Here is a 17,211-nt window from a genome sequence, read left to right as displayed (position 1 = left end):
GCCACTTGGTTGGTGCCTCACAATCATTGGTTGATGTGGTCAGTCTGGCTGCAATGTATATACCAAGATAAGATGTTTATTTTCTATGCTAATTTGATGTTTTGGCCAGCTATTGACACATTTGGTTACATTCAGCTATAGTCACCGTAGCTGTGTTTAGTTAAATGCACCTATGCTACGGAGATTGATTTGTAACTTAAGAAGACTGGAATTATGTAAAAATGTATGGTGATGACCTGTAAAGGAAATATTCACAGATTTAGTGTCTTATTGACACATGGTTCTAATACACAATGTTTTGTGCTGCTCAGAAAACATCCAAAAAGACTTCCTGTCTCCTGTGGATTTCTTGAGTCAAGTGTTTAACTCCCTGGATAGCTAGATAGCAGTTACATCTAGTATAACTAGTACAATCAAGGATGGAAGTCTTGAATGCGTCCACTTGAGATGGCCTATGAACACCTCCCAGACTGACATGGTGATGACAACCCACCCCAGGTCCAGCTTTTGGGCAAATGGGGCTTCATTGGTCCCTTGATCTGTTTTCTTACTATACGTACCTGTAAGATATCTCTTCCCAAAACAAGAGTTGTATGTCAGCCTTTGGGCCAAGAGGATCTCATGAACAATGCTTCTGACATGGTCGTGGTGATGTGCTGCACTTGGTGTTGGGATTTCTGACTGGTTGCTTGGGATTTGGTTACACTCCAGAAGTAGAAGACATCTTTCAATCCAATGACTCAATGCCATAGCCAACAGCTCTTCTGCCGGCTGTCTGCTTGAGTCAAGCACATGTTTTGAGTGCGTATGGCTGCGGAACTCCTTCGATGTTGAAGATACCGAAGAATTCAGATTTAGCCAGAGACCAGCGGCTCTGCTCATCCAGTATGGCATACATTTTTAGACTTTTGGATTCTTCAGGATGTCCTTTCGGGAATACGGTGACCAGGCATGTCCTGGAGCATGCTATAGCACTAATGCCCTCACCACACACTGTACACAAATGAGAAGTAATCTCATGGTCATCTGTTTCCACTCTTTCTCCGGCATGGTCTGAAGCAGGAGTGAATGGCTCCTTAGACTTCCAAGTGGCTTGGCTAGGATGAAGTGCTGAGACAAGACGGACACTTTTACATTCACTGTATTCTATTTCCACTTTGCAGTCCTTGGCGAGGTGGTTTGAGGAGGCACGGCAGTGGAAGCATATGGAATATGGAGGAACTGTTTGCGATCCTCATAGCTGTCCTTTCTAAAGGCTCTACATTTCCTTAATGGATAAGGCATTTTCTTGCTCAAATTCACTGGTTTCTTTGGATCTTTTAGGTGTTGAAGACACATATTGGTATCTTTCCATATCAATAGACATTTTGGATCATGATGTTTTGGTCAACAAAGCTGATGCTAGGTGGCCTCAATACATTACAATGGTGATTTGGGATGCAGGATGTAGCCTATTCTGATTCAGAAAATATGACTTGGTTGTAAAAGGGGGCACACTAACCTATACAGCACAGCAATAGCTACATGAGGCCAAACATCCTAACATTTTCACAAGCACATTATGTATATGCTATAACTATATTATATAATGCTATAACATTGATAACACTGCAATCACAGTTGGATGCATATGCCTTGTAGTTTTAATTGTAGAATTTGGCAAAATTCAACTCAAGGTTGCCAATCTGAGCATACCAAAGGCCTAATGTTGTTTTGTAAAGCCTGCATCTGTATACACAAGTTGGTCTGAAAGTTAAAGTGATGATGAACTTTGGTAGTACCTTTGGTAGCTTCAGCGACATGATATAACCCCAGAATTGACGATTATCTGTTGCTCCAGTAGAGACAATTGGAGAATTGTGTTGGGGTTTTTTTCTCTCTCCATTCACTGCCATTGTATGTCAAATCAGGTCTGATAATCACACTTCCAGCACATAAACAAACTCACACAAAACAGATTATGACAATATACAAAAAAACAAGTCATTCTGCTTAATCTTTTTTTAAGTGAATCGCTTTCTTTATGTTATTAAACCTTTCAGTTTGAACAAGTGTAACACCAAAATTCTTCCAACTGGATTTCAGTTTTACACTTATTGGTTTAATAACATAAAGAAAGTGATTCACTTAAAAAAATTTAGCAGAATGACTACTTTTTATATATTGTCAGAATCTACTTTGTTCACGTTTGTTTATGTGCTAGAAGTGTGATGTCAGACCTGTTTTGCCAAACACAACAATAAACTTTTTGTTTTGTTGTGTGTTTTTTTCTACCATCTTTTACACAGAGTGGTAGACCGTCACCTTTTTGGATCTATGCTCTATCTTTTACTCAGTTTGAATCTGTAATGATTGGAGTTGACCCACACCTGTATATGAGAATGTTTTCTTTCTGCCACATATCACCTAGCATGAATCTGTTCAGTTAAAAATAGTCTACTACCCCCGACACTTTGAATATGTATAGTTGGGCAACTTGTGAGCCAAGCTGTCTATCCCCAAAGTTTGACAATGTTTCTGAATCTTTATTGTTCCGCATGACAAGATGATGTCCCATATGAAGGTTTCTTTTCCAGGAAAACTGTTTGAATATACCAGCATAATATGAACCCATGCAACACTCTTCCAGCATGCACTGGTCAAGTTGGCAATTACATGAAGGTAGGGGTTGGGCGATATGATGATCTTAGATCTTAACATTTCTCCACAATCTGCCATTACAAAGAGATTGTAAGAATCGTGCTACATTCTAACACAAACAAAGTATATTTTACAATGCATTCATTCATTATTGTTGCGCTGAACATCAGCAAGAGTTCCTCGGGGCAGTTTTGATTTTTGGTACCAATACGGTTATGCATCGTCTGTTGACAAATCATCTCCTCAGTGAAGCATAATTCAAAGTGGCGGTGAAAAAGGAGCAAACTTTATAACGTGCGCATATAGTGTTATCATAGTGTTATAAAAAGAAGTAAGGGAGAAACTTTATCTATTTATTCGAAGACAGTTTTATTGGGTAAAGTTTGATCCCTCCATGCCAGAGATGTTTTGCTCATTTTGCAGTTGGGACTCAAACAAGGCAGACAAAACAGGGTTGTTCTTTATTGGCATTATAACATCAAGCAGTTTGACGCAAAATTGGTGAAAACACACTTTACGAATAGCACTCGTGTGTTTGTTTATGTAAGCAGAGACACAAGCTTGTGGAAAATGAAAGTAAAACGAGCGCATCTCCTTATCTCTGACCAAACAAAAACAAAGATGAAGAAAATTGTATAAAAATGTACACTACAGTGTGTATACCCAGTTAGGGTTTGAATGTAAACAATGATCAGATTTAGTCCAGTGAAATGACAAAGAGAAGTGTTTAAAGCAAGACGTTTATAATATCTCTTTTACGACTTTTCAAAATCTTATGCAATATACACTGCTGGACAAAATCCCACACCTCATCAGCTCATTGAAATTTAAAGTGGTAACTGATTAGATGTATTGGCTTTTGTGTAAACAGAAGGTTCCTGGCAGTTGAGAAACAAAAGGACTACCTTACTTGCTTAAATCTATTGATTTAAACATTACATGCAAATAAGTAACACCCACTTTACTCGGTTTGGTTTCTCTATATTTAGTAAAATGTTATTCACACCACAGACAAAACATCTAAGCTCGCTGACCTATGCTCCCCTGGTATAGTTCAATGCAGCCTGTTGTTACTTTACATATATTTTTTCCTCTTCTTCTGACTAAAATTGCCTTCCCATGAACGAAAATGCATAACACTTTGCAAGGAAGTCCAGCCTGGATCCAGACAACACATATTCAACTATAGAGAAACTTGACCTGATGGTGGCACTATAGCAACAGTTTAAAGTTCAAATCTTCTGTACACTGCAACCTGGTGTGAATTTTGAATTTTTCTTCACTTTTTTCATAAACTAAAATTAATTAATAGAACTTTTTAACCGTAGGTCCAAATTCCACCATAACTGCCCACAGGCATTCTCATGCAGTATTTCAAAAACAGTCCATAAGGCTTGTCAATATCTGCAAAACTGACTGAGCAGTGCAAGAAAATGTCTTAATGTAAACAATACATGTACACATCTAGTGTAAATTGTCACTTAATGAGCCCAGTCCTTATAAAAAATAAATGACATGTTCAGTTGACATTGTAAATGATCTGTATGCAGTTTTATCATAATATCTAAAAAAAAAAAAAGAAGAAAATTTGGAATTTGCCTGTCATGTACACAATGGAAGTCAGTGGGAAAATGGAGCATTTCAAATGTCTATATTTCCTTAATGGTATGTCTAAGCTTAGTAAAAGTTATTTGCAAAAAAAATGCAACAATTGTGTATGTAAAGTGTGCTGATCTTATGAATTCTATCTACAATATTGAATTCATACAAATTATTTGAACTTTGCCATATTGTCAAGCAAAGCAGACAGGAAAGCCTTAACGGCCTGTAATTTAAAGGGTTACCTTTACATTGTTTGATCAGCATGTCAATGTTGATGGTGTTTATGCATTTTTTCAGGTTAATACAAAATTCAAAGGATTGACTGTAAATGGTACTGTAAATATCCACTGTAAATTCTCATTTAATAAATGTCCAATCTTCATGAAAATAAATTACACAATTTTGTAGTCACGGTGTGACCAATCTTAATAAAAACATTTTTTGAGTATCTACATATATTCCAGATGAACGTATCAGATTTTTAGGGGTCCAAGCACCACAGGTGCTGGAACCCTGTTGTCTTTGCTGGAATTCTTTTTTCTTGTTTTTCTCTTCTAAAAGTATAAGAAACCATAGATTCTATAGCAACCATATTTGGCAAGTGGGCCCCTCTGTTTATAGCAAAAACTGACTGTGATCCCACAGCGCTGTCCTCCTAAACCATTCGTTACAGAAAAAACATATCTTGATATCTTGAAAACTGAGCGTATAGTAGACTGAAATGTCTACATGCAAACAGTTTAATAAACTGGCGTTTAATAAACTGATGTTCAAGACAGTTTGAGCAATCTTTATCAAACTACAGACAAATGATGTCTGTACTCTCAAGATAATATCCGTAAAGCCACCTTTCTGAGGCTGAAGTTGGATTGTCACGAAACTTGTCCCTTTGTTTTGTTTCCCCACTCACACAAGGGGATGGCACACCCAAGTGGCCTAGTGGTTAAGGCACAGGTCTCAAAACACAACATTGTGAGTTCAAATTCCAGACCTACCATCACTAAGTCATGAATATCCAAGTAACAGAAAAGTCAGTACTATCAGAACAAAGTATATCATAATCCATTTTGAAGAGAGTTCAGAAACTGTAAGTCCTACAGCAACCATATCTGGCAGGTGGGCTCCTATGGCCACCCACTACTCAGGCAAGGCAGCCTACACATATTGGCCAGATGGTGGTGCTAGAGTGCACATATTTATGTTTTATTCCATAACCCTCATACCTTAAGTCCAATTGATACCAAACAACTTTGCCATTGGGACTATCAATATCAGCCATTTTGATTTCCTGCCATTTTATACTTTATGTGAAACAGTATTTTCCAATAGGCTCTTTCATCTTTTGTCATATTTGCACCACAATTGGTAGACAGCTTCAGGGGACTGATATACACAAACCTACTAAAAACCAGCCCAATCTCATGAACGATTTGGCCACTGTTAAGAAATGAATTTCCCCAAAATCGTGTCTAACTACATAATCGGCTGAACTGAGAAATCTTTCGCGATCTGCGATTCTGAAGTGGACCCCCTCTGTTTACAGCAAAAACTTACTGTGATCCCACAGCGTTGTCCTCCTAAACCAGTCATCCTCAAAGTCCGGACTCCGGTCCGGATTCGGACCGAACCACAACTGTCTCCGGACTCTGAGCAAATTATACTTTTCATATATATTAGTTGTATTATCTGCAAGACATCGCCGCGATGCAACGAGTCAAAATTCTCCACTTTCTCCACTGCAAGCAGCGCTCCGAATGTCTGACTGCTCCACTGTCTGTGTGAGGATGTCTTCTCTGCTTTGGTTTGGTCCAATCACATTCAGCGTCCCGTCATCTCCATGACAGCGATGGGTCGCAGACGCGACGTCATAGAGCCGCGCTTTTTTTTCAAACTTTATTTATACAAGCGAAGAGAACAAGGACCGGTGGAATCAAGTTGACAGCGCAGCTAGCTGGTCAGAAATGTCAGAGAGTTCTCTGCAGAAGCACAACAAATCTTCCCATGGGCCAGTGCTGCTTCTCTGCAAAGTGAGTTGATTGATGGCACTTCACATTCTCACAATGTTTGGCTCAACCTACAGCTGTGAGTCTGCATTCTCAACAATGAACATGGTGAAGAACAAGTACCGCAGCCGACTCACCAATGAACACTTGCATCAGTGTCTCCGCCTGGCCATCACACCTTTTGTGCCAAAGTTCAAAGTCTTGGCAACAGACCAAAGATGCCGCTTCTCTCATTAAGCAACAGTGTTTGACACAATGTACAATAGTTCTGGACTTATTTGGACTTTGATTCTTGGGATGGTTTGATTCACCTTTGGTGGGTGGGTGTGTGAACCAGTTGGGGGGATGGGGAAAATGGGGAAATGGTGATTTTTTTTTTGCTTGACTGATCTTAATAAACGGACGTTTGTCTTATTGAAAATTTTCTTTGTGGACCTTTAAGATTTGTATTTGAGCACCCCTGTCCTACACCATAAGTTATAGAAAAATAACATGATTTTTGAAATCGTCATACCTTCATTAGTAAACAAACTAAAAGTTGTCACAGTATATCTTGAAAACTAATTGCACGGTAGATTGAAATGACCAGCTGCAAATTGTTTGATAAACTGACAATGTGAATTGTTCAAAATAGTTTGATCAATCTTCATCAAACTAAAGACAAATGATGTCTGCACTCTCAAGATGATGTCTGTAAAGCCATGTTTAAATTGATTAATGGAGGGCACTAAAACAGTTATAATATTCTTTCAACATAGGTGGGACTATCACGAAACTTGTCCCTTTGCTTTATTTCCCTACTCTGGTAAACAGGTATCACTGTCAGGATAATGTGTAAAGGATCATTTTGAAGTTAAATTAAAATCAACACTAAATCACATAGTGCAGAAAACTCACTATGGGTTTAAACTTTCAAGGAATAGAAAGTTTGGCTATTGTGAATAACATGAATAATGTGCAATGCTCGCACGGAATCTGCGCCCGCAGAGCTCCGACGAGAGCTCTGCGGAATTAGAATGCAAACCGCCTCTACTGTTTTCTCTGGTGCTAGAGGAGAACGATGGGGCAGCATATGCGTGACAGCAACACACAGACACACACAGACAGACACACACACACACAGGAGGGAGGGAGACAGCGGTTACAGAGCCATCCTTTGAAAGGTAGGCTACAGACAGCACACTGCTGTCACCGCTGTATGTTGAATTCATGTTTTATGATCCTCCAATTCTTTGCCTTATGTTTCTAGGCAATACTATTTTTTTTGTATTTGTATTTGTATACTTTATTAAATTTGTCCTCTGCATTTGACCCATCCTATACACACACTAGGAGCAGTGGGACCAACTCCAGTTCTTTTGCCAGTGCCTTGGTGAGGGGTAACAGGAATATTAACCCTAACATACATGTCTTTGATGGTGGGAGGAAAGCGGAGCACCCGGCGGAAACCCACACAAACATGGGGAGAACATGCAAACTCCACACAGAAAAGACCTGGATGGACCGGGGTTCAAACCCAGGACCTTCTTGCTGTGAGGCAACAGTGCTAACCACTGAGCCACCGTGCCGTCCGTACTACCATCGTGCTGCTTTTATACTTCGACTTTCGCGCAGACACACAGACACACACATACAGCGAAGGAGACAGAGAGAGGCCGGAAAACAGAGAAAACTAACATAACCAAGTCAAATAAACAAAAAAAGATGTCCAAGATAAGATTTACAGCCGAAGAGCTGAGGAAGAGACATTTGGCAACTAAAATAACAGCCAAGGGCAGGGCCAATGAATTCCCCGGTGAGATGTACGAGGATGGAGGGGTTCTGTTCTGTAAGGTGTGTCAGCACTCTGTGGACTACCTGAGACAGACCGTGTTGGAGCACCTCAGATCTCTGAGACACAAAAAGAGAAAGGCCAGTGGGCTGGGTAAGCAGCACTTTTATTTACATACTTAACTTACTTAGATTTTGTAATTATTTACAACCAACATAAGTTCAGTTGGCAAGATGTTGAATGCTACAGAGACTGAGATACAGTAATGAATTAAGCTAGCTAGCAGAGTGTAAAGTTGGGAGTGAGTGAATAGTGGCTGTATAGTAGGCCTAACTGAAGTAATTTAAATAGTTATTGACATGCTTGAAAGAATTCTGTGTTTGTGTGTGTGTGTGTGTGTGTGTGTGTGTGTGTGTGTGTGTGTGTGTGTGTGCCAGGTCACAGTCACAATTTAAATGCAGTAACATTTAAATTGCTTGTGAGTAAATAAATGTTAGGGCAATCAAATACAATGATAAATTGATTTGTAAATGTAATTTCCTCACAGTGCAATCATTTAATTTGGTAGGTTTTAACACTTCGATATTTAATTTAATTGCATTTTATTTGATGCAACATTTAATATAACATTTTATTCAATCCACCATTGAATTTGATAGCTATTTAATCGATTCAGTGTTTCATTTGTTACTTCCACCCCTCATATCTAAACTGTTGCACTCAAAATATAAATAAATATTTCAAGTTTAACCTTTATTCCTATTCCCATCGTTTCTCTTCATTTCAGTCCAATCTAGGACACAAACCCTGGCCTCATGTCTCTCCAAGATCCCATCTACTGTGGAGAGGAAGAACTTTGTGCTAGACTTGAACCCTTATAGAAGCAGATGTCCCTCTAGAGAAGGCCTCCAAGTTTGCTGGTTTCCTGAAAAGGCACTGTAAGCAGGGAGGGTCCATTCCAGCGGCATTCCATCTCCGCTCAGACTACCTCCCAGAACTCTTCCCACAGTACCAACAGGACATTAAGGAGGCTGTTCAGGGACAGGCAGTCTATGTCATTGTAGATGAGACTACAGACGTGTGTGGGCGGTGTGTCTTGGCCATCCTCCTCCAGCCAGTAGGAAAGCAACCTGTGGCAGCAGACCTGGTCTTTTTAGACACTGTAAACTACAGCAGAGTGTCACAGGCCGTCATCTCCTGCCTTAACAATAATAATGTCACTTTCAGTGACTTTTGGGCATTTGTCACCAACTCAGCCAGTTATATGAAGAAGGCCTAGCACCATCCTACTGGGTCTCTTCCCCAACTCCAGGCATGTCACCTGCCTTGCTCACCTCCTCAACCTGGTGCTGGAGGTCTTTCCAGATGTCTTTGGAGATGTCAACCAGCTGTGTGCTCTGGTGAAGAGGGTTTTCTGCCAGGCACCTCAACGTCACCTTGGGCTAAGAGCCTTCATGAAGCAGCAGGGTCTTTCTCCCGTAATGCCTGTTTTTGCTGTGCAGACCAGGTGGGGCTCCTGGATCAAAGCGATGCAGTATCTGGCAGAGCACATAGATGTTTTATGTGACTTCACTGCCACCTTGCCACTCTCCTTCAAGGCAGTGCAGGACCTGAAGTTGCTGCTGGAGGAGAAGAGAGCCCAACTGAAGACCAAAGCTGTCTTCATCGTGGAGCACAGCACAGAGATTCTGGCCACTCTCACCAGACTGGAGGAGACTTCCACTCCCTCTGCCGCCTCCATCTTCAGCCAGCTGGAGGACCTGCAGATGCTGTTGGAGTATGGGCGCAGTGCAGAGGCTGAAGACTGGCGTCCTGGCACCAGGGAGATGCTGAGCACACTGGAAGAGGAAGGAGCAGCTCTCCTGCTCTGTGCTCTTCCAGGATGCCATGGCCAGCTGCTCCACCAAGATGCAAGCAGTACTGGAGAGTCACCCCAGCATGGACCTCTTCAAAGTACTCTCTAAATTTTCACAAATACTGAAGTATTCCCATCTTGATTTAACACATTTTAAGTTGCCAGAATAACTAATAACTAATCTGTCGGTGTCTTGATGAATTAACTTAAGGCATCCTGAATTATGTTTTCAGCACACCTGGGTCTTTGTGCAGTGCTAACAAATGTTGCAGCATAGGGACTCTCTCTGCCTGTCGCATAGTCACCACCAGTCACTGTTAGCCCATTGTTGTTCAGCTGCCTCTTCCATAGATAGCAGAGCCACCAGTCTTGCTGCCAGAATTTCTAAAACACATTTTTTATGTTACTATATGGCTATTGTACACCTAAGAAGCAAAAAGTTCCACTCCGCAGAATTCCACAGATTTCAAAAAACAATAGGCGCAGAAAACGCAAAAAGAAAGCCACAGATTCCGTTTGGGCTTAGCCATAACTAATCTGTCGGTGTCTTGACGAATTAACTTAAGGCATCCTGAATTATGTTTTCAGCACACCTGGGTCTTTGTGCAGTGCTAACAAATGTTGCAGCATAGGGACTCTCTCCGCCTGTCGCATAGTCACCACCAGTCACTGTTAGCCCATTGTTGTTCAGCTGCCTCTTCCATAGATAGCAGAGCCACCAGTCTTGCTGCCCGACTTGCTGTTTCTCCCTGTGCTTCTTTTTGCTGTAGCTCTTCCTTGGTGAATTCCGGCAAAAATATATAAGATTGTATTTCCGAATCTGCTATATACTCCAGTGGTTAGAGTTATCCATTATCTGCGATTCAGGGATGTCAGAGGCAGTAGCCATTATTTGTTTTTAGAAAATCTGTGTCTTCCTTGGGTTTTACTGGCACTTTCCCCTCTGAAGAAGCCACCCACTTTTCAAACTCACTGTTGCAGAGCAGTTGTGCTCTGTGCTCTTACCCGAGTGACGTCACTTGGTAAATCTGCACTGAGTCAGATTGCTGGTCTGGTCTCACAGGATGCCCTGAGATGCTTCTTTCTAATGCACTACCCGCCCGGTGACAAAAAGACTTATTTTGATGTGTTAAATTGCCAAAGTATCCCTTTAATTGCTCCCTGTAGGGAAATAGTCTTTTCTCTTGCCCCCCTCCACAGGGAGGTCAGAGATCAGGGTCAGCTACAGAACACCACGCCTGGTAGGTTGGTAGGGAATTGGCAGGCTGGTAGGGATTTCAGTGACTTGCTCAAGGACACTTCAGCAGGATCAGCACTTGCCACCATGGGGCTTGATCCCCGGTTCTCCAGCTGAAGGATGTCTCTCTAAACACTAGGTCAGTATCCCACCCCAATATTAATCTACTGTTTGCATTCAATGCACTCTGCATGTCCCTCTGGGTAAGGCTATCAACAAATTACCTGGAGAAGATTATCACTATGGTTAGTCAGAACGGGATGCACAGTACCATTTTGTTACGTCTTGCCCACCAGACACTGTATAAGGTCACTTCAACTCAAGTAGTAGTATAGGGGTGGGCAATATGGCATAAATGTCATATCAATATCAAAATTTCTGAACTGCAACTACAAAGTCCATGCAAAGTTGAAATAATACCAGATTAGATTATATTATTAGACTCACAAATTGAAAATTTACTACTAGGCAAATTGCCCCACTTGACAAACATTCAGACAATAACCACTAGGAAAGGTCTTCTGTTAATTTCCTCTGATTGCAGCTACAGGCTTTGCAATGAGACACATCAGTTTACAACAATTCAGTTTACGAGAACTTTTTCCCTCAGCCAGTCTGTAGCCTACATGAGTGGAAAGGAGCTCTTGTGAAGTCTGCATGGGTGGTTTCAGCAGCTGCAAATTAGGAACAAAATCTGTACCATGGTACCAATTATCCCATGTGACATTTTTACCTTTTTTGGGTTTATGGGTTTATTCTCAGATTTGCAAATAGTGTTGCAGACGGCAGCATGGCAATTCTGGGAGTCTGAGCAGCAGGGTGGCCTAGTAGTTAGACTTCCCTTGACAGTAAGCATTCATCGTGCTGAAGTGTCCTTGAGCAAGACACCGAATCCCTACCAACTCCTTGTGAAGAGGGGTAAAAGAAAAGAGAATTTCCCTCATATGAATGAAAACATTATTCATTATTAGTTTCGGACAGAGCAAAGGAGTTGGGTTCAGTTTTAGCTGTCACTCACCCTGTGGTGGGGAGGGGCTGGGATGGGATGGGCACAGCTCTGGGTTGCTGAGATCAGAGGTCAGGTCAGAGCCGGTTGCAAGACGCTGTGAGCGTCTTCTCTGGCTGCAGGGGTGGGCTGGGAGGTGAGGCATAGCGATTAAGACAGAAACAAACCAAACACAAAAGGGTAAATAAGACAAAAAGACTTCACCAGTGTTTCAACTGACATGAGGGTGAGTAGATAATGACAAAAGTATGATGCCGTCAAATTACGTCATTGTTTGCGACTGATAGCACATCGAAAGGGTCAAAAAAGTTGTTGCGCAGCTACTCAAGAAGCATCCAGCTGTTCAACATTCTTAATGATCGATAAGAGGCATCGTTAGAGCGGTGGCTTATCGATTCCAGTGAATTAAGCAATTTGGAACCGGTTCTCGACACCCAGCCATACTATTGACACCAATATGGGTGAACAGCTGCATACAACCCGGGAAGAAGAAACAGGCTCTTTTAACACTAGAACTACCAAGGCAGTCATTTTGACCGTTTTTAAATTTTGCAATGTAATAACTTTGTTGAAATAAAACCCATGTAACTATAGGACCCTGACTTTTCCTAAATGTGTGTATATTTTATTCTAACATTGTTATTTTATTAAAATTACAAAACACAAAAGAGTTCTGAGTATTTCTACCTTGAATGGCCTTAACGGTCATATTGACCGTATGCATTATAGATGGTGTATCATTTCAGTGTTTGCTACTTTTTCCCTCTTGAAGATCCGTGTCACCGTTGCCTAGCAACTATTTTTTCTAGTTGTTTATTTACGCTATTGCAAAGCTAAAACCTAGCAGGTAGTGTGTGGGAGCTGCACATGGAAGGTGGAGATTACCTGTGTTGACTGTGAGTAATTGATCCACAAGTGTCAGTAAAATTGATGCGTGGCGTTTGCTCCCAAAACAACCCGATGCCTTGTTCAAGTGAGCCCACTTAGAGGAGAATACTTTCATTATAATTTTACAGCATGATATTTTCATTATAATTTTACAGCATGATATTTTTACTCACTAAAATAAATATTGCTTTCTAAATCAGTTCGTTTTCCCGCAGTTTAGCGAATTTTCATATTCTTTTCCTGTGACGGTCAGATTGACTGTTTTGGCCATTTTGGGGTATATGCGTTTCATACGTGTCCATAAAGATTTTTACTATGCATTGAAATGCATATTGGTGATGTTTTTATAAGTTATTGTTCCAAGGATGAATGAATTTGTTTTTATTTTACAAAGAAAATAATAGAATATTGATCGAATTTGTATCTGTAATTACAATAGCAGGTTCTGTGGTTGTCGATTAACTAATACATTTTCACATTCATTAGAATTTAAATTTCGTGTCCTGATGTTTATTATTACCTATCCTAACATTACAGATCCATTTATTCTTAGATTTTATATTGATTATTGAAATTATATGCAAATAATGTATGAACGGTCAGAATGACCACTATGGCCATTCTAGTAGTTATAGAATTCCGGTAGTTCTAGTGTTAAATAGTCGCTTTTTCACTATTCATGTTAAATATCATTGCATTTATAATACCGCCGCTTTTGACATTATTACAGGAGTTCATTGAAGAGGAGGCAGACTTTTTATATGTCTATACCTCTGGAGCAGGATAGCTGTGCAGCCTAATTTACCATGGTGATGTACCCCACTTAAAACTGGGCCACCTTCGTGACACTGGAAACTCCAGGTTAAACCTGAAGTTACCTCGCTAACTCCATAATCTATCTTCATAGTATACATCTTTGTGTTATTGTTTTTGCAATTAATATACTAGGGTTGTTGTTTTTGTGGTTAACATAGCAGTTTTGTTGTTGTAATTAGCATAGTGTTGTCGTTGTTGTAGTTAACATAGCAGTGTTGTTTATGTAGTTAACAGCAGTGTTGTTGAAGTTAACATAGTAACATTTTTGTAGTTAACATAGCAGTGTTGTTTTTGTAGTTAACAGCAGTGTTGTTGTAGTTAACATAGTAACATTTTTGTAGTTAACATAGCAGTGTTGTTTATTTGTTACCATACCAGAATGATTGTTTTTCTTCTCTGTTCCTGCGGAGGGCGAGGTCTCTGAGGCTGACTGAGGCTCCTCCCCTGCTGGACTCACAGCATTCACACTGGGGTCTACTGCTGGACTGCTCTCCTCCTGATAGGGACATGCACACACCATAGGTTGAGGCTTGCAGTAGTCATAGATCTTAATAAGAAATGTCAACAATGCAAAAGGAATGTAATATATGCATATTAACGCAATAAAGAAACACACTATGACAGATGCCTGATGAAGAAAAACAATGACTAAAATTTAAATGTTAAGATGTCTTTAAGAAATGTAGCTGATCTATGCCACAAACAGATCAGGCAGAAGGACTGTTCACCAGGACCCCAACAGCTGCACTGGAGGGTTAGAGGGAAACAATAAAACAAACATTGGACAATGATTATATCACACAGTGGATTTTTATCATTCATGGAGTGTAGGGTGAACCTAGCTCGACCGTGGTTTGTAACGGCAATGGCTAATCTATGCTGACAAAAACGATTTTTGCCGGCAAATGTTTTAGTTACAACTAGACTGAGCTAGCAAAGCTGTGTTTTGTGTAAAGGTTTGGAATTTATTACGTTTGCCCCCACTCTCATGCACATGCACGCGCCTGAGCCTCATTTGGAGGGAGGAGTTACGGGAGGGGGAAGGGAGTAGAGAGGGAGGGAGTGGAAGCTTATTTCCACATCATGTACTCCTGTCCTGGAATATCCAAGAATCATTAACAGTTAAATGGTGCAGCCAGTAACAAAAAAAATATTAAAAATGAAGGCTAGGTACTTTTACTATACTATCTTAAATCACTCACCACGGAAATATTCAAAGGGCACAACAGCCAGCGACTACTGAACATGACCTTTTAGGCTAGCCTACTTCATCGTTATTGAACCACTACTCATTAATAATATTTAGTAATTCAGCATGTTAAAAGTCACACACAAAAATGTTTACGCCCATTTACTGCACTGCACATATACTTTACATTACTTACAAACCATTTTCCGAAGCATACCATACTTTTAGATTTTTGAATATTTACTCAATTCCCCTATTTTCATGGACAATTGAATTTAGTCCTTAAAACAATCTTTTCTTCAGGGACAAATTTATGTCAGAGACGTACATTCTGTTGTGTGGGTGTCTCTGCATGGAAAGCATTTCTGAGTTCGACAGAGTGGAATAATGCATTCATGTGCTATTGGATAAATCGGAACAACCACAGGAAGCCAATTCCATATAATCCTTTTCACAACGTCCATGTTTGCTTATTGTTTGCCTTCTGGTCCCAAATGTTGGAGCTTCCCACCAGCATGTGAACATAACAGAAGATGGGTAAACTTTTCAAATCAATGCGGGCACTAAACTAAATTACCACGCAACGATAAAGTAACTTTGACCGGCGGGATGTCCACTGTGATGTGTTAAGTTTAATGTCTCTGCAAATTGACATTTGTACCATACTGAAATGAATGGAAACAAATGGCTGCCTGGATGGTAGGAAAAATGCATTCAAGCATCTAAAAAAAAAGTATGGTATGCTTTGGAAAATGGTTGGTAGTTTATTTACGTGAATTGTAGTGAATGGGCTAAAACAGGGAATACTGACCTATGTGCACATGTGTATGTTCATAATGATCTACTGGATGAATTTTAATCCTCAATGGTGAATGAATTCACAAGAAATAGAAAATGTGTTTCTAATCTTTTTAAGAGACAAAATTATTTAAACATTACACTGTATAGATGCATTTATAGGAAAGTAATGTCTTAATTACCTGGACGTCTAGAATGTACAAAATTAAACATACTCCCCTCTCCCACCCACCCAACCACAAAAACCCTACACCCCCAACCACCATTTTTTTTTACTTGAATTAGTGTGTTATTGACTGTTTCTAAGGAAAGACAACCAAATTTCCTGGAATGTATGCAGTTGACTGTGTGGCCAACCTACTGTAAGCCTGTGACAACTAAAAGGTACTAATCTGAATTAAAGGGCAAAAGCAGAGATGTAATTACCTTGTAATAAAAAGTTTCTCCACAAATTTCCCTGCGCTAAATATCTAGCATTGTATAAAGAAGGGTTGTCAAGACTTGGATTTTGTGATTTAAATTGCAAATACCTACACTGACTAGCTTGCTAAAGTAAGGTGAAAAGTCACCACCTGTTGTACTCTATAGAAGGTGACATCACCTGGCACAAAGACCAGCCAATAGCAGATGGCCAGTTCAGTACCCTACTTTTCACCATTAGGTGTCAGGCTTCACCACAGATTTGGGTGGGGTTTAGTTACTCTTTAAACTATTACCATTACTTAGCCTGACAGTCAGGTGATAATGTTGGCAATTTGAATAAGCACATTAAAATGTTTTCAGCTAATTGTCAATGAAGTGCCTACAGACAGTAAGTGAAGCAATGCGCAAATACTAAGCACTTAGCCCACTGAACATGTCACCTAGAGTGACTACTGAGCTCACTCTGTGACTTCCTCAAAACCTCAGCCTTCCACATACAAAGACCATGGTCATGTTTGAGGGGTCAGCTACCTGGATCGGACAGGGTTCTTTCTGCTCTTCCTCTCCTCCCTCTCTCTCCTCCTCTTCCTCCCCCTCCTCCTCTGTCTCCTCTTCATCCACCTGCTGCTCCTCTCCCTGGGCCTCACGTCGGCAGCGGCTGCTGTTGTTGCTGGTTCTGGGTTTACTGGAGTTTCCGGACCAGGCTGCTGTGGCTGCCTTCACGAGAGCAACCCAATCCTGTTAGAGTTAGACTGTTATTACAGTTATTATGAACAGTTACAGCTATATTCATACTCTCTATAGTTTAACCGGTGCCTTTGGATGTGGTTGCTTTGGCTGCGTGCACAAGAGCTACTCAGTCATGTAACATTTTTACAGTTTAGGCTAAGCTATGAGCTATACTGTATATACAGTGTATATATAAACTATACAGTGCCATCAGAAAGTATGCAACCTCCAAGAATTGTTCTGCATTTTGTGGT

General features: G+C 40.5%; 1 protein-coding gene across 4 annotated transcripts in view; it reads right to left on the bottom strand.

Annotated features, from left to right (window-relative positions):
• Positions 1-17,211, bottom strand: part of phf20l1 (PHD finger protein 20 like 1) — a 76,977-nt gene that overhangs the window by 43,543 nt on the left and 16,223 nt on the right. For 2 of the 4 annotated variants that reach the window (XM_071897210.2, XM_071897211.2), the window contains exons 6-8: positions 16,760-16,966; positions 14,194-14,365; positions 12,127-12,243 (exon numbers count right to left, since the gene is read on the bottom strand). In XM_071897210.2, coding sequence (XP_071753311.1) covers positions 12,127-12,243; positions 14,194-14,365; positions 16,760-16,966 — 496 coding nt within the window. The remainder of the gene's footprint in view (positions 1-12,126; positions 12,244-14,193; positions 14,366-16,759; positions 16,967-17,211) is intronic. The other 2 variants (XM_071897212.2, XM_078287128.1) reach the window with 2 other exon arrangements.

The sequence above is a fragment of the Centroberyx gerrardi genome, chromosome 12, assembly GCF_048128805.1.
Source record: "Centroberyx gerrardi isolate f3 chromosome 12, fCenGer3.hap1.cur.20231027, whole genome shotgun sequence".
Taxonomy (NCBI): domain Eukaryota; kingdom Metazoa; phylum Chordata; class Actinopteri; order Beryciformes; family Berycidae; genus Centroberyx; species Centroberyx gerrardi.
This window is presented reverse-complemented; position numbering and strand designations above follow the sequence as displayed.